The sequence below is a fragment of the Micropterus salmoides genome, unplaced genomic scaffold (genome assembly GCF_014851395.1).
Source record: "Micropterus salmoides isolate LMB-PRFRI ecotype aquatic unplaced genomic scaffold, ASM1485139v1 Ms_hic_scaffold_8, whole genome shotgun sequence".
Classification (NCBI taxonomy): domain Eukaryota; kingdom Metazoa; phylum Chordata; class Actinopteri; order Centrarchiformes; family Centrarchidae; genus Micropterus; species Micropterus salmoides.
In genome coordinates, this window is record NW_024044570.1 from 9200992 (window position 1) to 9226059 (window position 25068).

The 25068-nt window shown below is 39.0% G+C and overlaps 1 protein-coding gene across 8 annotated transcripts in view; it reads left to right on the plus strand.

Annotated features, from left to right (window-relative positions):
- The first annotated feature begins 7763 nt into the window (after positions 1-7763).
- ppip5k1b (diphosphoinositol pentakisphosphate kinase 1b) overlaps positions 7764-25068 on the plus strand; it is a 61919-nt gene continuing 44614 nt past the window's right edge. For 5 of the 8 annotated variants that reach the window (XM_038706170.1, XM_038706172.1, XM_038706174.1 and 2 more), the window contains exons 1-9: positions 7765-7942; positions 15917-16497; positions 17996-18191; positions 20542-20632; positions 21190-21275; positions 21921-22075; positions 23090-23191; positions 23363-23524; positions 24711-24832. In XM_038706170.1, the coding sequence (XP_038562098.1) occupies positions 16315-16497; positions 17996-18191; positions 20542-20632; positions 21190-21275; positions 21921-22075; positions 23090-23191; positions 23363-23524; positions 24711-24832 (1097 nt within the window). In that variant the 5' untranslated portion in view covers positions 7765-7942; positions 15917-16314. Of the gene's footprint in view, positions 7943-15916; positions 16498-17995; positions 18192-20541; positions 20633-21189; positions 21276-21920; positions 22076-23089; positions 23192-23362; positions 23525-24710; positions 24833-25068 lie in introns of all 8 variants that reach the window. The other 3 variants (XM_038706171.1, XM_038706176.1, XM_038706173.1) reach the window with 2 other exon arrangements.

Genomic DNA, 25068 nt, shown 5'->3' on the forward strand with positions numbered 1-25068 from the left:
GTACACAAAAATATATAAAAAAAATATAGGGGTCTTTCAGATGACATTTACTAAGCACATTCATCCTCCTCAGGTGATGAGACCTTTTGGTTGTGATGATCCATTTACACATCTATCGCCACCCTCAGAATAAACTTAACATCATCACCATCACTGGTAGGGAACAGCAAAATCATCAATATGTTTGGTTTCTCCATGACACACTTTTGCATTGCAGGGTGTAAGCATCGACTTTAAATAACTTTGCTGCATTGTGAACAAATCCAATGAAATGTAAATTCTGGTTTTAGATGGATATCTTATTACTGAACTGTAGATTTATTTGTAAACATATGATTTTTACAAATAAATACAGTTTACATATGAAGAATAACAAGTATTCCTCCAGTTTGCCATTTGATACATACTGTCACTCTAGCAACAAAGTCAGTACAAGAGGCTATTCTCTCCTGTGGAGCTTGAATAACTGAACCACTCTTGTACTCTGTGGCAGCAGCAAAAAAAACCTCCAGTATGTTATAGTGTCATTGACCTGAAATTGCACCTAGGCTGTTAAAAGTGCTGAGTTTATAGGCTTTAAATGTTAGGCTAACTATATATTAAGGCACACAATGAGTCTCTAGATACAGACAGGTAGTCTGTTGTCACAGTCTGGGTCGTAAAAAAATTGTGTGCACCGTTACAGTGTTGAGCTGACTCACAAAATCAATAATCCTATTGCTCACCAGTTTATTAAATATAGCATGCTAGTTCGAACATGAATGCCCCCTTTGTTCTCACAAAAATGAAGAATTGGGCTAATTTGTTTTTTGAGTTAATTTGAGTTGACTTAAGAGTCATGTTAACACAAATTTGTTCCATCTGTTTTTGGATTTCTGCATTTATCGGTGTGCCTTTCTCAACACACCCAAACCATCCCTTGTTTGTTTCAGCTCATTTACAGTCTCTGTGAGTGCAGACTTGATTCACAACTAGAAGCATTACACAGCGAAGAGTCCACCTGAAAGACCTCTCAGAGCGGACGGGGGTGGTCAGCACAGAGGCGCTTGTGTTTTCTCTCTTCTCCAGGTCAAATGATCCAAATATGAGCAGCCACACGCTGCAAACAAGCTGAAATATTGCTGACACAGGTAGTCGGATGGGCTCATCTGGAACCAGACTGAGGCTTTTTCTTGAGGGTGACAAATTTCAAGCTTAGGAAAATGCTGAGGCTTCTGTTTTGGTTGACGGGTTGATGCACTTTCTGTTCACACATGAAAACACACACCTACGCACCCACTGACACGTACACAGACATAACAGGCACATTTGCATGTACAGTATGGATTGATAAACATGATGATGACAAAATCACTGATGTGGGTTTGCACACACAGGGAATTTGACTTAGTGGGCTTCTCTCTTAGGTTACGTTAACCACAGCAATAATATGTAGCCATACTAGCAGCTTAGTTCAGTGATAGCAATGTCAGTCCATAGTCAATATCGAGTTGTCGGCTGGTCGGTCCACCAATTTGATTGATACTGAAAAATAAGAACAATTATTGGATGGATTAAGATGAAATTCTGCACTGCCATTCCTGGTTCCTAGAGGATGAATCCTACAGACTTTTGTGACCCTGTGACTTTCCCTCTCACACTCCCAACAGGTTGACATTTTTAGGTTTTAGTGACATGTCTTGTCAACTATTACTATGTGTATGGATGATTTTCTGTACCATTTTGTCAGAGACATTCATCGTCCCCATTTGCAGTGAGATTCGATACAACCATTCGTGGCCCCGACAGAGTGATAACTTTGGTGACGTTTCCTCTCGTGACATAATCAGGTTAAAGGTTTAATTTGTCCAATACTTACTATGCTACTATAACCCAATACCAAAAACTAATACCACTCCCATCATCCTCAGCTGCAGTTGTGTTCAGTGCTAATTAGCAAATGTTAGCAGACTAACATACTAAGATGCGTTTGCATTTAACCAACAGCAACTGTTTTTTTTTAGAGAAAATAATTATTATTTTTATATATGATCTGCACATAATTTCTCAGAGACAACCTGACATTTTTTTTCATAAAAATGGAAGTCACACACCTAGACACAGATTTACACATACAGATTTAAAAAATATGGGTATGAATAAGTATAAATATACCACTGTAATGTATACAGCCTCTACCATGTTGAGTATAAACATATACATACACACTCATATATTGTACACAGCCACGTAATTTGCATTTGCAAATTATATATTACTTTAGAAATGCCAGTGGTCTGTATATCAGAATTCCTGACATAAAACATCTCCACAGCTTACAGAGTAAAAATTGTTTAATCTGATCAGCTCTCACATGCTATTTGACAGACAGACGGATAAGTCAACAGATAAATACTAACAAGTGAGAGATATCGGACAGGACTGACAATGAGACACAAGGAAAGGCTTTCTCTGTCTATTCAGACTCAGCAACATCCTGCGGTCCTGCAACTGGCTGGAGAAACGTCAACATATAGATGCCAGAAAATTATAATACCTCCCAGAATTCCTTTCTGTGTTTTAAAATGTCCCTGAAATAGACACGCTCAGATTAACATTTTCTAGTTGCTTGCATACAGTGATTGTGAGTTTTTTTGAATGTCATGTATACGGTCCTCACTCTGTTCCATGCTGAAATGCCTTGTATTTACTTATCTCTAAAAATACACAGAAATTACTCACTCAAAACATGAGAATCAGTTTACGTCTGTGGCCAAATATATAATAGAAGGCACAAACCTGCCAATTATCCGACTTGATGTTATACTTAAAAGTCTTTATCACTCCAGCAGAAATTTTAACAGCTCCAACATAAGGTAGATTGTTTGGCATCCCATTTTTTCTAAAGCTGCTACAACTTAAAGGAAAAACCAACAAAATGTGTTTTGTAAGGTGTTGTTCCCACCATGAGCTGTCAGAACAGCTTAAATGCTCCTTAAGTCTCTTGAACTCTACTGGAGGGATGAAACAACAGTCTTCCCAAAGATATTTTGCTCATTTGGTGTTGCGATGATGGTGGTGTCTAACACATGACTCCAAAATCTCCCACAGATGTTCAGCTGGATTGAGATCAGGTTACTGTAAAGGTCATAAAATAGCACTGATTCACATCATTTTCATACATATTTTTAATTTTATTTGTCACATTTTATACTACATGGAAGGGAAACGCTTCTGACATGATGTGGAAACAAGACTCCAGATCACTGAATACAAATTACAAAACATTCTAGTTCAAAGTGTATTAACTATTCTTTAAGAATAAAACATGAATCCCTTTTGATGTAATTTTTGCAACTTCTTTCCTTGACCAATAGAGGGCATCAACCCTGTCAAGAGTACTGGTATTCCATACACGCCTTATGCGTGTATTGTGGAAATAAAATGAGGTCATACATATATTATGTATTGTGCTATTGTAATTCTACAGTTTCTGATATAAAGTGTTTCCTTTCTTTTACACAGGATGGCCATTGCACAAGTTGTTAATATGAAGGCTGCTTGTCATACTGTCTCTATCTGTGTGTGTCTGTGTTCCCTCTCATAAGGCCTTCTTTCAACCAGTCCTGGCTGGGCATCTGCTACTGCTATCCATTAAGGTGTGTGTGTGTGCGTGTGCGTGTGCGTGTGCGTGTGCGTGTGCGTGTGCGTGTGTGTGTGTGTGTGTTGACTCAGCCTCATGCTGCCTATTAAGTGGGAGGGTTGCATTTTTTCTTTACAGCCTATCCATAGAAGTGAATAGCTGCTTTATGGCTGTCATGGCTCACTCCCTATATATAAATTTGTATAAGAGCCACACTCTAGTGAGCATTTCTGGACAAAATGGATGGGATGATGTACAGGAGATCATATTTTCATCATTCTGTGGTTGTCTTTAACAGAGTTATGTATGTAAAGACATTCCCACTGATGACTTGACACAGTTGCAGAGGAAATACAGACCGACATGACAACAGCACCTTATATACACCATGCTGACAACAATGCCCTCTATTTGCTGCACTTGACCTGTCTGGTTTTTATCATCTTACAAGTAAAGCTACAGGCATGGCATCCAACAGAGTCACTTACAAATTTATTGTATGTCACAACTGCTCATCTTGAAGAGGAACTGTCTAAAAGTCAAGTTTCATTCTCATTTCAGCCAGAAGGCACAAAAAAGGATTTGGCCACCAGTTATTGAGACTCATTTGTATTGCCAAGATGTCTATGAAGATTCTCAGTCATCCAGGTCATAGTTATCCAACGAAGGTTAAAGTCAAGGGCAACTGTACATCTTCAACCAAGTCCAGTTGCCCTTGACTTTAACCTTCGTTGGATTTGAATTGTCAGTTTTACTTTGCAGTAGACACAGAAACCTTCATAAAGATGGAACAGATGTAGGATAAATGCACATAGTATACTTGTTATTTTTGTGGTCATGCATGCATTGTTTATTGTTTTCCTGATTTTGCTTTTTTTGCTGTCAGATCTAAAGAATCATTTGTATTCTTTGTAAATTAGTGGAGACTCCAGGGAGTCACTGCTCCAGGTCAAGAAAGCAAAAGTAAAAAGTAAAATACTTCTTAGGCAGTTGAATGGCCCCTGTCAGGGTTACATTATCAATAACTATATATCATCTGCGTATAAAGACTGATGTTGTTTTGTGCTATTAGCTCTCTGGATACTAGTGGTATAATAAATAAGGCAAAGAAAGAGGGAGAGAGAGGACATCCTTTCCTGGTCCCCTTATGTAAAGTGAAATAGGTAAATGGTGCTTTAATCCATTTATTAGATTGCTACCTGAATCCAAGTTTCTGTAAAGTTTTGAAAAAGAATTTCCAGTTCACCCCCATAAAATGCTTTTTCTTCATTTTCTGTATGCTTTAGCATTTGATTTTTGTAAATTTCTAAACTGTATTAAGTCAAATGTTTTGTGCATTTTTGTGAATGAAAGCATTCCTTTCATAAACCAGGTGTGGTAAGGATGAATGATGAATGGCAAACTGTTTCAATCCTGGCAACTAGATCTTTGCTAATGTTAATATCTGTATTAATTAATGACAAGAGAGACGGTAAGTCAGTAGGGGTCAGTAGAATTTTTATTGTACGTAAGCAGTCGGTTGAAAATCGTTGTGTTCATGTCAGGGGGTAGTTTAACAGGTTGAGCCTACCCTAGTCTTAGGTAGTTAAATCTTCAAGAGTATTTCATATATTATATAACCTCATCATGGGTTTTCATTGTAAAATCTTATTTTGAAAAGTAACTACTGGCTATATTCTGAGCTCTCTAAAACGTAGTGGAGTAAAGGTATGAAATTATATAAAATGTAAATTGTCTGGCAAAGTACACGTACTACCTCAAAATTGTACTTAAGTACAGTACTTGATTAAATTTACTCACCCAATGGGTATTACAAACATACAATAAACTTACAACCATGCGGTCGTATGTGCTATTATTATTAGTAAAATGTTATTAGTTGTTGCTTCCTGGCCAATGTGACAAATGGCAAGCAAGACTGCTCTGCATCTACCATCACTGCGGCAATTTTAAGCTTCAATCATCAATGAAATGTAATCCAAAGCCACCAAGGCCTAAAAATAGAAATATAAGTGAACTTTTTCATAAAAATCAATCTTAGTTCTAAATGTGTCTGATTTTATGAGTCATAATGACAGAAAATATTTCCCCATTTTTCAGAAAGTCTGTGGGAGAAAGTGAGCGAGAGAGGACGAGAGAAATGAGAGAAAGTAACACAGAGAGACACTCTGTGAACCCGTTCACCTCATTATCCACCATTAGTGACTGTGCATACTCTTCATCCATGGAAACTACACGAAGGAAAGTTTCCTGTTTTTTTTAACCATGTATTTGGGAATGGAACTGAATTGGTCACAGTGCACACATTAAAACTAGCTCTTCTCTATAGGTGTCTACGCTAATTTGACTGCTGACAGTCTTATAAGTCTAATGTTGCACACTTTAAACAGACCTCTTCACCTCTGTTTCCTCTCCGTTTCTGTCTCCTTGCAAGCTAAATGTGACTTGAAGAGGACAAGGACGTGTTTGTCAGCAGGCTTTCACAATTTAACATGCCCATTAATGATAGTGTGCCCATTGAATCAGTGAAGACAGAGCTTCAAAGCATTTAGATTTTTTTTGGAAGGCATTACATAATTTTAAGTCTTTAAAAAAAAGAGATTTTTGGATGCTGGATAGATGGTGAGAGAGAGATGATGAGGAGGAGAAGGAGGGAGAGGTGGTTACTGGTTTTTAGTGAACACTACTTCCTTATTCCCGCAGCACAGACTGACTTCTCATGCCCTGCTGCGTGATGGAGCAGAGAGTCGCTCCACATTTTCTTGACAGGTTGCCAGACTCACATCAGCCACACCGGGCTGTCTGGCAGTGACCAGCGCTGGTCTGGCTGAATGGGAAGCAAAGGCAACTGTGGGATTATGGAAATCTTTGTGAGGCTTATTACATACCTTAGCTGACTGTGTGTGGCTCCTGTGTGAGGCAGCACCTAATGACATAAAAAGTCTGTACGTGCTATATCCTTTAAATGACAAAAATCGCATCCAACATTTTATGATCTATGTGCATTTAAATGTTTTTATGTGTAGACTGTTTAGGCCAGTGGCGTAAGTTCAAGGGCCCAGCTGATTACAAGGGCCCACAAGGGACAACAACAATTGCCACATGGATTGTGAGCAAATGCCGTGATGCCTTCATTGATACTGTTGCTGGAGTAATGAGTTGCTGCGCTTAATTGCTATTCGTTCTGTGATTATTGACATACTGTGTCAGGTACTTTGTGTTGATTTGTTACTGGAGGTTGGCAAAAGCTATTTCGCTAGTTTGATTGTTGGAGACAGCAGACTGTGGTGGTTTGAGTCAAGGACAGGCTATAAGATTAGCGTTTGGCACTTTGGCTGTGTCTGTGCTGATGATCAAAGGCTGCAGGTTTGTAATTGCATGGAGTTATTGTGTGTATGTATGTCCGTGTGTGCACAAACATGCTTTTTGGGGCAAGGGGCATAGGAAAATATTTGCACTGGGGCCAATTACAAATTTGTTACATTGTTGGTTTAGGCCTAGATATAATGCTACTTAAACCTACTACAATCAATACTTTTCATATCAACAATAACTTTTATCACATGCTTACTTGAAATGTGATAGGTGTTGCTCATTGTAATGAACTCACAGTAAATTATCATCCAACTCTTCAGTTCCTTTCAGATATTTGCATCTTGCCGCTCACTATTTTGATTTTACTGCTGCAGCTTTAATGTTCACTCTCACCACTCTCATCAGTGTTGTTTTTAAGTGCATCAGGTTATTGCTTTCAACAACCCCCCCCCCACACACAGTTTATGTTACTTACCCAACACTAAATGGTAGGCAGACAGTCAGCAACTAGCTGGTGAACATAGCAGATTGGATCATTCAGCAGCTAAATAGCCATATATTTCCTACAGGAGTTGGTACTTCAGTACCTCAAATTTGTACTTAAGATCGGTACTTAAGTAAATGCACTTAGTTACATTTAACTAGTATTTATTTCACTATTTTTATTAAGTATCTCTGGCACAAAAAGTCCTTCTGCCCTTTAAGTGTGCGCTGCTGCAATGCACCGCTTTGACCGGTAGATGGCAGTGATGACGCGGCTTTCAAAAAACTAAACTTTATGTAAAAAAACAAAAAAAAGGTGAAGAAAAAGAAAAGGAAGGAAGCTAGCAGCAGCAGCAGCTAATCACCATGCTAATCACCAGCAGCGACTGAACTTTAGCGTGTAGCTCACCACTCACAACTTTACTGAGTTACTAAAGTCAGGCAGCAGCAGCTTCCCTTCAGACTACTAACAGAGGAAACAAGGAAGTGAACAGCTGGCGGACATCCAGTTGTTTTCCGCCGGTAAGTCCCGTTTATTTGATCGCTTTCTGCTTTCTCCCTTAACGGCGTGGCTTTGCGTCCTGTGATAGAGGCAAGCTGGATTCTGTTGTTGTGTCGGTGGACAAAAGCAGGCAAGCTCTGAACGTTTTGTAACTGTATCTGTCAGGAGTGCTGTACACGCACTGATTCATTTATATGTGTTTTGGTCCTCCCACGGGAGCCCTGTTTTACTACTAACCCCCAACAGAGTCATTCATTGTGCTTTAAAGTGATTTGAGACGCAGGTTGGGGCTTGAAACTATCTGCTGGACACCTGTAATGTGTGGTCCTCCTGATAAAGTGTTTTAACAACCATGAGAGGAGGGCATGTCTCCTCAGTTTGATGTAAAACTTCATGAACTATCTAACGGCCAAACTAACGATTTGGCCACTTTCTGAACGCGAGTTTTGTGATATTTATTCTTCAAACTGTGTGTAGCTGCTGAGGATGGAAATATGTGTCCCTCCTTCACAAACTGTCATACTTTCTGAATATTTCTAGAGCTGGAACTATCATTAATAGTTTGGTCTATTATCTGTTAGAAAATAGCGACAAATCCCAAATCTCAAGGTGACATCTTGCCAAAAGTTCAAGACCTCCAAATATTCCGTTTATAGAAGAGAAACAAAACTGAAGTGAGAAATGTTTGCCTCTTTCCAAAACAAACTCCCCAAAACACATTTTCATGCTGCAATGAGTGCATGAGCAGAGTGCACGCATACCTGCCTACTTACCTGAGCTCCAGCCAGCCAGTGGCCATGCTTATTATAATTCTGCAGCAGCCACAGATACTGAATTTGTTTTGTGCCGGAACATTTGATTTATTGATTGCTGTCAGGATGTAAAGAAGAATTTCAAAAAACATGTTTCTGAAATAAATTGCCTGTGCCAGCTTTAACCTAACCAGGAATGATTTGGTAAAAGGCACTGTGTCTGCTGATGTGGGACAACAGGAGGAGAGACTTTTTAAAGTTGTAGTAATAATATGTTATATTCTAAAGTAACAGAAGACCAATTTAAAACATTGCAACAGAAGGTTTTGTAGAAGACGAGATAAAACAAAGCTCCTAACGTTATAGTCATATAGCTGGGAGGTTCCATGTGAACCCTGCTAACTTGGATTAAATGGAGAATACTAATTATTACAACATTATTTTCACTGTGTGAATCACCATGAATAATAAAAAAACCACAACAAATACCATAATCAATGTGTACTAAATAATGGGAAATGCAACAAACCAAAAAAGTGGTCACTGTTCAGTATATAATTTTATTTTCAGACTCCACAGAGACATCACATGCTGTGGCTTACTTATGTCTGATTTCCTAAATCAAACAAGGGAACAAACCAAAAAATAGGTTGTTTGGAAACTCGCGTTGAAGTCGTCACTTTGGACCAAAGTATCTGCCAAATGAATGTAATGTAGTATGATCAGTGCATACAAACTGATTAGGTCCTGCTGTTATTTTGAGGAATATATTTACTGCTATGATCTCTACTTTTTTACAATATCAATTTATATATCTCTATTTCAATTTATCCTGTTTATCGCCTGTTTTGATGCTGCTGCACCTTTGTATAATCTGCTGCTGCAGCAGATTTTCTTAAGGGGTCATTAAAGTTGAATTTTATTCTAATCGTGAAAGCAATTGGTAAAAGTTATTCATCAGTAGCTCAGACGCAGGAGAATAAAGTCATGTATCTTTCCCCATTTCCATAAATCATCTTGTAAACCCTACAGAGGGCTCATATCCTACAGTGAGAAATGTCTGAGTTGATTAGTTAGAAATAATGGGCCTGTTTTGCAGGACCTGCGGCCCACGGGCAAGCCTATTCTGGCCTCTGTTTTCAGTAATGACGGTTGTATTTGCGAACAACGCTAATTTCGCGAGTGCTCGGAGCTTAATGCATTTACAAGCTTGTAGAGGCGGTTGTAACTGCTGTTACACTGGTAGGTCTAGTTGTATCCTGATAACATCACCAGCATGCTATCTGACCCTCGGGGGTGATACTGTTTCAGGGCTAATGTTCGCGTCCAACCTCGATAACTTTGTGCCTTTGAGCAGTAAGTTTTATTGAATATAATCATTAACAGTTTTGTTAATGATTCAGTCTTGAACTCTCTTCAGATAACAAGCAGCTCACTTGTTCATCCTAAACCTGATAGAAAAGTAGTGATGGGCTAAGCAAAATGCTTCACCTTTTATTTTCAGTTATGTTTTTCGCAATAAAGGCCCCAATCACAAACACATCATGATAATATTCCTTAGTTATTTTTCTTTCCTAAAAATGATGTACAGTTCAATCAGTCCACAAAAAAATTAGTCCATAATTGACAGGCAAACTGTTTCCATTTGCATAGTGTGTTGTGATGGTTCTCATTTGCCATCTTATCAGAAAAATTATAGCAAATAGGAGTTAATGACCAGCTCCTCCATCACCGATCATAAACACGACACAGGCTTCCTGTGGCAGACAGTCTCAAAGGTTAAACGCCTTTTTATTGGAGCCGTATCGTTGATCTCTGGCCCCACAGTGATGACGGAGGTGACTCATTCAGGGACGAGGGCCCACAGGTGACAGCTGGAGATGTTTTTAATCAGCCTCCTAATTTATTCATGGGTGATGGACGGTTTTATGTTTTTGGAGAGGAACAATATAAGGAGACTGTTTCACACAACGATTTTGTCTGGTTCCTCTGTCTGTTTCCTTAATGTCTTCCTCCTCTGTTTTGTCCTCCAGTGAAAGAGACATTAAGGCATTAATGACTTTAATCGACCCCTATTTATGTCACAAAATGAAAACATCTCAACCTAGCACAGCTTGTTTCCCTGTAATAACAGAAATATGAAAGTCATACTCACACTTTGCATCTTGGGATACAAATTTTATCAGTGATGGTTTGGTACTCTCTCACCCCAACCATTCAAGGCAGAAGGCTGCCCACCCAGAGCCTGGTTCTGCTCAAGGTTTCTGGGAGTTTTTCCTTGCCACTGTCACCAAGTGTTGCTCATGGTGGGAATTGTTGGGTCTCTGTAAACGGTACATGCCTCGAGATAAATGGTGTTTTTTTTGCTTTCTAAAAATAAGAGTTTTAAGTTAAGTTATATAGTTTTAAAGGGATACTACATAAAGTTGGGCGTCTGACAAGAGACAGATTTTAAAAGATGGTCAAAAGTGAAGCAACACAAGCTGAACTAGTGACACTCTGTCACTAATTTGTGTCAAGCTGAATCTATTAATGCTTCATTTTTTTAAACTTATTATATATGCAATACCCCAAAAATGTATATCCCAAATAGCCAATGAAATAAGAAATAGTTATCCAACATTATTAACTTTAAACAGCACCTTGGAGCACAAGAGGACGACAGCAACAGTGTTTTCCCCATTTAACTGCTCAGGGGGTGCTGGGTGGCCTCCGTGTGGGTTTAGCAGGTGACAGGTGAATTACTCAGGTTCACAGCAGCTCGTTACGTTACGTATCGCTGAAATTAAGCCGTGGTGTTCTGTCGGGAGATGCAGTTACTTGAACCAATGTTGAATAAGAAAAGTGTAAATAATATATAATTTTCTGCCGGAGGCTTAAGCTAATAATGGTGACTAACCAGTAATAACCCCCATCATCTTCACCTCAAGCTAAAACAAACATGCCACAGCCTGGCTGCCAGAGAGTTTGGTATTTTGGGGAGGGGTGGGCTGTAAAGGACAAAACATCATTTCAAAATGGAATGCGGAACAACAATCTTTCTGTCTGAATTATCTCGTTTTCATAATTGTTGGAAGCCAAAATCATAATTGAAAATTCAATTTGATTAATTTCACATCCCTGTTGCCCACAACCTCAAATTGTAATACAGACTAAACCAGTCTTCATGTGGAGAGCCCCTAATACTACTAATACTTTGCCTAAATAAAACAATAACAAACATTATGATTTACATTTTATAAAAGAATTAGTAAACATGACCAAGAATCAGATAAAGCCTTTAATGCTATTTTACAAAATGTTTTTGATAGAGACTCTATATAGGCATAGGTTGCGATACCTAACCAAAAAATAAGGTTACCACTTGTGGTCAGTATGTTTTCCAAAGACAACAGTAGAATTTGACAACAAAATATGTGTTTGAATGTGCAAGTTATTAAAATTTTACTTTTTAGGACGTGTCTCAGATTTTTGTCATAATTTTTCAGGAAAATTTAAAAAACTTCACATAGAATTAACACATAGAAAGAACATGTTTTTTTCAGTTTAATTGAGAGTTTATTATCCTCTTGATCTGTACAACATTTGCAGGCAGTGGCAAGACTTGTGTACACACCACAGATACCTCCAAGATGCCAATCGTATGCGGAAATGTTGCTTCAGAGCACACAATACCTGGAAATATTACAATGGCGTGCAAGTGGAACCGTAAGTGGTGTTGAGTCATGAGTCCCACACCTGCCAATCGTGACGCCACTAAAAGTTATTTTAATCACTGAAGTCTCTGATTTCATCTCTAGTTGGAATAAAACTTTGTAGATACAGCTGGTGTTTTACACACAGGTTTTTCCATCATGCAGCATTTTTCTTGTAGTGTATAGTGTCGTCTTATTCTGGACCGGTAGAGTAAAGGCCATGTCCTTGAAGTAGTAAAGGCAGAAAAAAACTCAAGCCTCAGTGGTGCCAGCACAACGGCAGTTATAGGTTTTTTTATTTACGAGTTTATCTCTGTTAGTGTTCTTTGACCCAGAGGTAGCAAGAAGGGCTTCCACTTTGTTTAGTGCGGCCTGTCATCGCTTCTGAGATTTGTAATGGTGAGTTATGTTTGGGTGCCATTGCTGGGCCATGGCATCCAGCACCCGTGCTGTGGCTCCACCTTTCAGCTCCTCTCTCGCGCCCCCCCTTGCAGAAGAGGACACTGTTATTTCTGGGTATCAAGGTCAGGCTGGCTCACGTATGAGATTTGTGTGAGGCATGTCCTGGCAGAAAGTCCGGGACACAGGAAGACGATGACTGCTCTTTAGCAGCCAGAACGTTCAATGGTGTCAGTGAAATAATCAGCACTTTATTAGAGTGGAAGCGACTTTAAATAAGTTCTTGCGGTCATTGAAAGACTGCGTGGAGTACTCAGTCGGCTTGCGGTATGTTGTGATATGATCTACCCATCTGTTAGTGGAGGCTTTTCCCCTCGTGTCAGCTGTTTGTCATTGGTGGTGGGGTCAGGGTAGTGTTTCGGGGGGGGGGGGGTTAATGAACTGGCTGCGTCTGTCTACAGTAGCAAGATTCTTCTTCGAGCTTGGCTACATTTCACACTCTTGGTTGGGCTTGGACTCAGTTACAAGGGAATGACATAACAGCTTTGTATGTTTATTGTGTGGTATCGGATCACTTAACAGATAAGCAGTGACCGCACACACATTATATTGAAGCACTAGGGTTTCAAATGTTTGGTGAAAGTTCCACCATTTGTATCAATGAGGGCACGTTAAATGAGAGAAACACCTCTCTGTGTAATGCAGTACAGTTCAACAGACTGATTAATCTGGCCGTCATCTGGCATTTTGAGATGATAGATATATAAGCTGATAAATGATACCGGAAATTTTGTTGACCAATACCATTGAAATTCTCGATACCCAATTTGATATCACGGCAAAAAACAAGAACAAAACTATACAGTACCAACTTGAATCGACTAGGTACAGAAGTATTGGTTCTCGTGACATCCCTACTGCAGACACATCTGCAGGCAGCTTTCTCAGTGTGGCTCCCTTTGTGAGTTTTGGGAAGGTGATGAAAATGTCAATGGTCTTTTCTAAATGCGAACACATTTCTCCCATTCTAAATAAAAGCAAATCTCAACTAAAACCATTACTGGCTAGTAATAAATATATATTGTTATACTGTAGAGCCCGACTGATATGGGATTTTTAAGACCAGTACTTATTTTGATAAGGATTTTAAAATCCAATATAACAGCTGATATTCTTTTTTCCCCTTCTTTTCAGAACACACAACATAAACAAAGATTATCCCTAACATTTATTTCATGTTGTTATGATACCTTACCAAGATAACATGGCATATAACGGTTTAAAAATAAGACTTTTTTACTCTTCTAAATAGTACTCTGAACAAAACTACTGCTGATTATGTCTGCAAAATATAGCCAATAAAGGGAGTTGTAGAATGCCCTCTGATGGACAAACTATGCAATGACAACACTCATAACATGATCAAAGGATCCCTCTTTCATCTTTCTTTTTAAATTATCATTTATTGGCTGTTTTTAAACACGATTTATCTGTAGTTAGCCTGTAATGCAGTTGAATGAATTGAAAACTGTAAACCTATAAACACCAGTGAAATTCTAAGATCTGCAGAATAAATATTTCAATAATTAATTCCATTTAAAGCAGCATGTTAGGGGCTGAGACAACCATGTATATTAGACTGTACTCTGCATGGAAATATGGAATTATACAAGACTTTTCTTTTTTTTGATATCGGCATTACAGATCTGCCATCGGCTTTCCTGCTCTCTAAATATTGGCATTGACTATTGGAAAAAGCCACATTGGTCAACCACTAATCACAAAGTACATCCTCCAAAAAGATCATAATCAATAGATCTCAAAAATAATTTAAACAAAAACTGAACAATATAACCTTCATGAAGAAAACCTTTATGAATGATTAGTTTTAGCTAAGTGGTCCATGTAATCAGGCAACCGAGTGTAGCTGAGGTTCCTGTTGTTGTTCAATTTTCCAATACGTCTTCTTGACAGAATAATAGTATTAGGAGCAGTAGCTATATTTTTGTGGTATGTTTCTTATTACTTACAGTCCATCAGGACACAGAACAAGGCAAAATAACCAGAGTACTGCTCACACAGTAATACAGCAGCAGAAACACAAAACAAAACAAAGTTCTTCTGCTGGGTGGGAACTGGAAAGCCACATGGGCTTACAGAACACTCTGTTCTTTTAAATTCAGACCATCATCACAGTAAAGACAACGACAACAAACAGAAACTGTCTTTGTTCCACTTCCCAGAATGTCTCAGTTCAAAACTCTCTGGGAAGTAGAAATTCAAAAACAATTGCCGAATCAGCCTCAAGTGTTGCATCAGTACGTTGTGAAGCCGGCTGATCAATCATGTGATCACTTGAGAGTTGCTCTTAAGGTTACTTTTGCACTTCTCTGTATGTTGGAGTAAGTCGCTTGATAAATGGAACTTATTGCTCAATCTCGGCTCCTCAGTTGCTCCTCAGCTCCTCACACACACAAACACTTAAAATGCACCGAAGATGCATTTTTAAGTGTTTGTGTGTGTGAGTTTGATAGTCGGGGGTCCTAAATTTCACAAGATATACATTTGGTTTTGAGGACATTACACCTTCACAACGGGGAAAAAATGAAAACAGAGGAACAAGGAAATAATTTGCTCATGCAGGATTTAGTCCTGCATTTCCTAATTCTCTACTTATATATTTTAAAATGACATTGTTCATTTTCACCATATGTTTTGTGATGCAAATACCTAGAATGTCTGTAGACAGCCTTTTTACTGTGGATTAATAAATGTGTGAACTGCTGTAAATATTTCAATAGTCAACATATCAAAAATTCCTTCCAGGCAAAATCTTGATTAAAGTCACAACAATGTTCTTGCCTCTTGAGTAATAATCCAAATTCCTCAGGAATCAGTAATGGTTTTTCTTTCATTGTGTGGCTGAAGTTGATTTCACTCATGCTGGATGTAGCAACACTGCAACAACCCGTACTGTGGTTAGTCACGTGAAGTATATTTATTCAAGTTCGCCTGCGGAGCTGTAACGGCTGTGTGTCAATGTGTTTCACATGTGAAATGTTGCTTAACTTGTCAGGTTTTACTTAAAGGAACTGTTTTGAACTAGTTGCTCAACCACTTTCTCCATGTATGGTTTTTTTATGTATAGGCCAAGGAAAGCGGTGCACAGATGACCATGGAGTCTCCTGCGTGAAGAAGCGTCTCTAGACCAGGGCATGTTATCTCTCAGAGGCAAACATCCTCTGTCCTGACACAGGGAGTTTTACAGCCAGGTTCTTGACTGTCTACATCAACACACGTGGAGTCCACTCCCTCTGTTCTACCTCTTAGGACACTCTATTTTTTTCTACCTCAGCACATACTGCACACACACGGACGCACGTAGCTGTTATCTGCCAGCTCCACACCACCAACAGACCCTTGACTTTATCACCAGACTTTCAGGAGTCAGTCATCTAGCGACGGTGTAACACAGCTGACTGGGTTTCTTCCTGTTTAGCTGCTTGAAGAGCCAGCCTAAGCAGCCATGTTACACAGGAGTTTGTGATGTCCGAGCCCCGTGACGGGGCAGGACCAGAAGCAGGGGAACGACAAGGGTTGGGTCAGAGAGACGTTCCTCGGTTTGTGGTTGGCTGTGAAGATGATGAGCAGGACATGGGCCAAATGGAGACAGGCATGAAGAACGAGATGTTTCGAGAAGAAGAAATGGAGGATGATGAAGATGAGTCGGTAAGTGACGGGTGTTAATTCAGGTGGTACGTGGTATGCCTTGTTGCTTTATGTGTCAAATGATATTTTCATATTTTACTTTTTTTGTTTTAAAAGTTTTTATGAGCAGTGTAAATGGTAAACTAAACTAATTGCACTTCTGAACTAAAGTCTATGCAATACTATTAATAATGACTTAACAACAGGGACCCAAATCTTTGGTCATTTTGGGCAGTAGGAAATGAACAAGACTGGATTTCTTTTAAAGAGGACAGTTTTATTTTAAACTGGACAGAGGAAAAAGAAATAGAGACAGAAATATACAAAGGCTGGCGTGAGAACAATGCAGTACATAAACAACCTTAAGGCATCTGGTTTGTTTAGTTCTGTAGCTATAAAAGGACTTTATGGTAGTGCTGTGTTAGCTGCTCACTTGCTTGCTATAATTCCCTCTCTCTTTGTCTCAGTACATGTCTTTGTTTGGGTCTTACCTAGAGAGTGTGAGTGGGTAGCAGTTCACTTCATACTATAACTCTCACTTCAACAATTGTGGCACAACAGCAAAGACTTACATCTCATTAATTTAGAATAGAATAAATATACACACAAACAATTTTTTACGAATTCCTACTATAATTGAACAAAACTAAATGTCGTAGCAACACTATCTTCTCTGTCAGACTGTAAAGCTCATTACCCACAAGAAATAAAATTAATGGATGAATCATTACTTGCCACATACACATTATTATATGCCTTCATGCTACCACTTACAGGCAAACAAAAAGAGTCTATATCCTCTGAGAACCATGATTGTAAGTACCAACATCAACAAAGTGTATAGTCATGGCCAAAAATATGGGCATGTCTGTCATATAATGCACTACTTTTCCCAGAAAATTGTCACAATTACAAATGCTTTAGTATTCTCATGTTTATTTCTTTTGTTTGCATATTTTTGGCCGTGACTTTACATTTTGAGAGATTTCACTTAAGTGAAACTGATGATCTGCTGGTGTCCTTGGATGAAAATTCAGGGGATCACCAAAGTCAGTCAGGTCCGAAGTGGTGTATGAACTGATCGACATTGCCATTGCTAGAGCCAAGCCACAAGCGTAGCTTAAAATTGGACTGAGAAATGGCCACGCTGTTAGTTAAAAGGATTTTCCTCTCTGCTTTCTTATTATGCTGTTATCATGGTAATGTACTTATATTAGCCTGTTAATATGCCACCAACCATTGAATGTTAACCAAGCTTCCAGGAACAGTGCTGGTTTATGCCATGATTGTAGTTTAGGGGCCACAGTTGGAATTGCAGGTCACATGACCCCTTACAGAGGAAGGGCTGCGAAACTCTAGTATGAAAACTAGTAGGTCCAGGACCACCAAGAGCCATATCAGAATATCTATGCTGTTCTGCTGTCTCTCCTATACATGTCGTTGCACTGGCACATTCTTACTTGTCATCTCTCTCCGTACTTCCCCTCTCTGCCCCGATCTTCCCTGTCCTCCCCATTAGCCACCAGAGCGACAGATTGTGGTTGGCATATGTGCCATGATGAAGAAGTCAAAATCCAAGCCCATGACTGAGATCCTGGAGCGCCTTTGTAAGTTTGACTACATCAACGTGGTCATTTTTCCTGAGGAGGTGATCCTGGAGGAACCTGTGGAGAAATGGCCCCTCTGCGACTGCCTCATCTCCTTCCACTCCAAGGGTAAAATTTACATTTGTAAAAAGGATCCTGTTGCATGAGGGGAAACGGTAACAGGGAGGTGGAGGGGAAATGTGGCATGCCATTTTAATGCTCCAGACTGGTGTGAGAGGATTTGTTGTTTCTCTGGCTACACAAGTCTAAACTGATATAACCAGTTGTTTATATGTGGAGTAAAGCCATGTTTTGGCTATCCTCAGACACATTCTCACTTGCTTTAAGTAGTTCATATGTCCCCTTGGTGGCAATTACATCATGTTTGCCATAAATAACAAAATATTTTGATTTAAAGCACAAATAACAGTCTGCTAGGAAAAAGTTTGGATAAAGTAAATGATCTCTAAAACTGGAGAAATAGATAGCAGTCTCAATGTAAAATAACAAGAAACAGTAATAAATAAGAAATGCTCACTCCTTTGTTGTTTGACAAAGTATTTTTATTGGTTTCCTTTGTTTGCAGTAAGGACAGAAAAAAAGGGATATGACTAAAATGTTTCCCTGTGTTTATCTGTGGGCAAAAGTCTTTAATTCCGACCAAAATTGCAATAGCAATATCTTTTTTTCAGTAACGACATATACATATGTTTAGTAAATTAAATGTACTCTCTTGAGAAATGACTGTACCTAAAACCCCTAACATATTTCAGGCTTTGTGGCAGACACTAGGGAGTGTCTCAATGGAAAACATAGAGAGCTGTGGGATGTAAAATCCCCAGCTGACCTTGTGTAGTTTACAAAGGCAGAGCTAGACAAACAAAATCAATAAACCTCTCCATGTTTCCTCTATCTATAATTATACTCATGAACACATGTTGTTGAACATGCACAGTTAAGATCATTTTCCTTCTGACACTGATCTGTCTGCCTCTTTGTATTTAAGTCACATGGGATTGTTTTTCCGTTCCAGTTTTAAAAGATTAAGCTTTTTGTATGGTTGCTCTGACCATGGGAACATAGGATGAGTCCTGTGTTTTTGTTATTATTGGAAAGTATATTTCCCTAAAACATCTCCTACAGACATATCTGTCATGCTCACATGCAGAGCAGTATAACAAATATTTAGAACAGTGGCCTTGAGACTGTGTGTTTTTTATTTAAGACAATGTGACATAAAACCTCTACCAGTAACTAGCTAACTGTACTCCGGTAACCTTAAGTAACCTACCCCGCACATAACGCTTCAAGCCTGTTCAAATAAATGTAAAGTGCTATTGACAGGAGACTTGTTCCCTGAATTTTCTTGAATAACAATGAGAAAACTCCCACACATTGCATCCCACACACTGTCTGGCATACTGCTGGAATAATTATTAATTCACAGTGTTGGTCTGGTCGACATTCATCAGATATACCTAGGGATAGGGTTTTACTTCTGTACAGGTGACACAAACACACACAAGGGGTCTTTTATCCCATTAGCTAAATGTGATTTTTGTTGCATTTAATGTTCACTACTATTGACTGCAGTTTGCAAACCAAATTTTTCTGTCTGGCACAAAGCTTTACTCTGCTCTACTGATAAAGGTCAACCAGACCAAAACATCATAAATTAATAAATATGCCAGCAGAAATTTTCTCATGTATGTTCAAATTGTGCTGTCCTCCGACCCACCTGTCACATTCAGGTGTGCAGAGACTTTTTCAATCTGTTAAAGTTTCTGTAGTAACTTTTGTCATCCCCCATCTCATCAGTGAAGGTGGCAGTAGCTACCCAGCTTTTCTTCACATAATATTTCAAACAAACTGCTGTTTCTGTGGCCATTAAGGTAAACACATGACTTCCTGTGTGTTTTTTAGGATAGAGCTACTCAGCAGTGGTTGAGTAATGTGTGAGAATTTTCTTTTAACAATAGACAGAATGTGATGTTGGCCTCCCTTGAGACATTACCCACCCTGCCGCCGCCTGGTCACCCTGCTGCTGTCTGACAAGAGATACAGGAGTATCACCAGACTTTAGAGCAGCTTCTTCCCTCAGGCTGTGACCCCTTAATTTATCTTCAGCACTGCACCATGTAAAATAGTTTTATTTCTATGACTTATTTATCCTTATTTTTAAACCTTGTAGTCCAATGTGCAGTTATATTGAAAATGACACCATGCAAATAAGCACCATAGCAAGCAGGCTGGAAAAGTGGAACGTGACAGCACACTCAACTCAACTCAACCCTCTCAATAATTCTTACTACTTTTAAAACCACAGTTAAAAAACTCAAAGAAACATTGAATACGCAGAGTTACAATTGTGTCATCAATGAGTTATTACTTCCGTTATTTGTAAATGCTGATTGAGTTTGGATTGATGAAAATACTGTATGGGCTGATGACAAGTTTTTATTCTTGTTACATTTTTCAGGTTTCCCTCTGGACAAAGCAGTAGAGTACGCCAAACTCAGGAATCCACTGCTCATCAATGACCTCAACATGCAGTATTTCATACAGGACAGGTATAGTTCGAGCAGATGCGCACACCCACACACACACACACACAGGATTGAGGGGTATCAGAAAATTAAACATTTTAATTGCTCAATAAAAGCAATGTGCATGGTCAATGCACCTGCATCAGTATATGTTTTTCACCACCTCCTGTCCCTTTTTCAATTTTACTGTTTTCCCAACAAGAGTTTGCATGTCAGTTAATCTCAAGGACAAGCTCATTCTTGCAGTGGTTAGCCAGTGAGATGGGAATAATTTCGAAGTACTTGCATCTCTGTCTGCAACTTTCCTCATGTAAATCACACAGCTTCGTTCACATTCACTGTCTCTCCCCTGGCAAATTGCAGCAGCCGCGTTCTTTTATGTAACCAACTTGTTGCACTTGCAATTTTCTTCTCTTCCTAACCACAGGCGTGATCACATGATGGGAATGGAAATTACATAATTACTATTTTAACATAGTTTTTATATCTTATTTCTGATTTACTGCGCAGCCCCTGTAACACACACACATGCACATCATAGCCGCACACGTAGACTCACTATGGTTCTTCTTCCCTGTCAGGAGGGAAGTGTACCGGATCCTACAGGAAGAGGGCATTGACCTACCTCGTTATGCTGTTTTAAACCGAGACCCCGACAATCCCGAAGGTGAGTAAGAGGTCTTATTGTGTGTTAGATAAGTTTGTATGTGTGAACTCCCTGATTTTATGGTTACTAACTAAAACAAAACCAATCAATTATATGGAAAATTTATTAGATGATATATCTGTGATATATGGCAGCGTACAGCACATCAGTAACTTTACAATGACCAGAAACTCAAGTTTAATTTTCTGATTCTGTTTTTGTCTACTTCTATAAATATAAAGTTGTGATTCTAAATGGTTAAAATGAAAAATATTACAATGCATTTATTGGTGCCTATTGGAAATTAGATACTGTATGTTAGATATCCTGATTAAATAAAAAGCATAAATATTTAATGGATTTATTGTATAAGTGGATGTGAAGGGGACAACGACTTGTCACTTGCTGTTGAGGTAAACATTAACTGTTGCAGGCTGGTATGGCTTATTTTAAACTGTGTATGATAAAGACACCTAGTAACAAAGGGTTAGTGGTTCAAATCCCAGATCAGCAGGGAGATTAATTGATTTTAAATACATTCAATATGTAAACGTATTTGGTTTTTTTTGCCATCTGTAATATAACTGTTAATTTTGAACTTTGTTATTTTAGTATGTGTTAAATATTTGCTAGTAAAATTTAAAGCTAAAGTCTTACCGTGTGCAGTGTGTAGTCTGCTGGAGGTGGATGACCATGTTGAGGTGAACGGGGAGGTGTTCCCTAAACCCTTTGTGGAGAAACCTGTGTGCGCCGAGGACCACAATGTCTACATCTATTACCCAACATCTGCTGGAGGGGGAAGCCAGAGACTCTTCAGAAAGGTAGCTGTCTACCAAGCAATGCAGGAAGCAAAGATTCTGTCATTGGCTGATGCCAGAGATACTTACAGGGAGTTGCTTAATGTCACAATGCTTGTAAACTTTACCATTCATGGATAATTCATATGTTGAGCTACATAAACAGTCACTGTCACGTCATGTCAGTGAATATTATTTTAATGTTTTTCTCTTTAAAGAAACATTCTTGAGCAAAAGTTGGGTAATGAGCATAAACTGTATAAAACATGGACTTAAGCTGATGATAAACGGAGCAACTTTTAGAGCAGTGGTGCTGGGCAATGTTGCTGTCAATGATAATAAGTAAAGATTACTACCGAAATCCCCTTCTCCCGCCACTCTGCCACCCTCCCCGCACTGCCGCTATCTGTTCAAAACATAGTCGGACTTGCCACCAGCAAGATTGCCCATCAGCTATAGAGCCCCTGATGTCACCCATAGGTTTCTGAAGAGCCATAGTGAAGCTCAATGTGGGCGACTCGCAGCATCTCTGGCCGTCACTATATTGGCAGTGTTGGACTCTGGCTAATCCAAAAATGGGTAGAGGTGGAGCTGAGGCGGGCCAAATAAAGCCTGGTTGCTGAGCCACCTAGCGACTAGCCACCTGAGAGGGCACCCACCTGTCACTCAAAGCGGCTACCTCCTTAATTATGCATAACATTAAGCATACATTAATATTATTTAAATGGGTGAGTTACATGTAGTATGTTGTCACATACAGGGCGCCATAGAGACCAAACTTTTTTATCAGGCTGTAAACATTTCTATTGTAAAATGGCCATTTTAACATGGGGGTCTGTGGGGATTGATTGCTTCCGGATCCACCTTCAAGTGGCCTTTTGATGAGCTACAGTTTTTGTCACTTCCACGTTGGTTTAATTTTTCAGCCCCTGGAGGTGGCCAGTTGGTAATGAGGCGAAATAAGATTCTTATTTACAGGTTGGCTCCCAAATGCCTTTAACTTCCTCTTATGTCTCTCTCTCTGCCTCTTTGCTATAGATAGGGAGTCGTAGCAGTGTGTACTCCCCAGAAAGCAATGTACGAAAGACTGGATCCTACATCTATGAGGAGTTCATGCCCACAGATGGTACTGATGTGAAGGTATTGTGCAAGTTCGCTTGGCTATTGATCGAAGTGTTTAATAGCTTGCACTGATTTTATGCAACAGTGACTCATGCTGATAAATCATACAGTTGTCCACATAGTAAAATATAGAAATCCTTATTATCCGCTTAAATAAAGTGTGTGTGTGTGTCTGTCTGAATACTTCAGGTTTACACAGTGGGTCCAGACTACGCGCATGCAGAGGCCCGAAAATCTCCTGCCCTGGACGGAAAGGTAGAGCGGGATAGTGAGGGGAAGGAGATCCGCTATCCCGTCATGCTGACCGCCATGGAGAAACTGGTGGCCCGCAAGGTCTGCATGGCCTTCAAGGTAAACTCAAGGTCATGATGTAGAGGATGCGGCATCGTGTGCAGAAAAGGGGTTTGAGATTGTCTAAAAACCTGCATTTGTTTTGGAAAACTGCATTATTTATGGTTGTGGTCCTTATCTTTGCTTTTTTTTATTGCTGTCTAAGCCATTAATGGTCAAAAACTCCTCGGTACCTTTTTTTATGTGCTGTAATCCATGGGTAGCGAACACAAACGTTACATTAACTTGTGTTTAGTGGCACGGAACTTTAAGACCTTGGGCTATCATCTCATTAAACCTGTTTTAGATTAGGGAGAAGATATCTTGAAACCAATAACTGTAAACACAGACAGTTGTGGATCCCCAAAATGTGGACAACTGTTGGTATTTGATTATTTTACTTATCCTTCCTTACACAAATGTGGTTGGTGAATGGGAGTTGCTAGTTCTAAATCCTGCTACCATGTAATTATTCATATCACACTGTTCTGACTAACATTATACCACACTGTAACATAGTAACATTTATTATGGATGAATCTGTGAATTCATAAACTCCCCTGGAGTCCTCACAAACAAATAAAGACGACTACAGCTTAAGAAAATCAGTTCTCAAGTTCTCATATTGTAACTACATCTCTTAATAATAAGACTTTGTGTATTACACAGTATTCCCAGAAGCAATATTTTGAGCCCAAATGGAAAATGTTCCTCAGCAAACAAATACTTCTATTAGCATTAAAAGACTCATAAACCTTTGACTGAATAATAGTTATACAGGATATCACTGTTTTATATAGCTGCTGTTGCAACATGGTATATTACTATATTAATATTTCAGTCCGATTTTAAAAGGGGAAAAAAATTACCTTTTGTGTTCTTTTTGTCTCACTGAAAAATCTGAGAGGTTCACATATAAATTATAAGCTTCAAATACTGCATGTGCAAACATTTAAAGTTTTATGCAGCTTCTCAGTCTTAGAAATGGCTAGTGCATTAGTGTTTTTTTTACTCTAATGAAGAGAGGGTTTATGTCAACATATTCACATTATTAAAAAAACCTGAATGATAATTGTCTACTTCATCTTCTGTCTAATAAAAACAGACTGAAGTTGTGGTTCAGAGTGTTTTTATACTCCACATTTTGGCAACCAACTCTATTGCGTGTGCAAATGTACTTAAACTCAGTTTTGTGTGTGATTTTTAGCAAACAGTGTGTGGGTTCGACCTGCTCCGAGCCAACGGCCACTCCTTCGTCTGTGATGTTAACGGCTTCAGTTTCGTCAAAAACTCCATGAAGTACTACGATGACTGTGCCAAAGTCCTTGGGTAGGTGACATCAGCATACACACTATTAAACACTGACCTGTAACTTTCCTGATGTATAAACAGATTCAGTATGAGTAGAAATATAACAGTTGCTTTCAGTCTTTGACCACAAGCGTAGAATAGAAAACCGTTTACATGCACAGATACATGTAAATGTATGAGACTAGCATGAACATACTCCCTCAAGGTGTGATGCTCAGGTAGCATACAGTAGTTTCTAAAAACTTTGTAGCAAC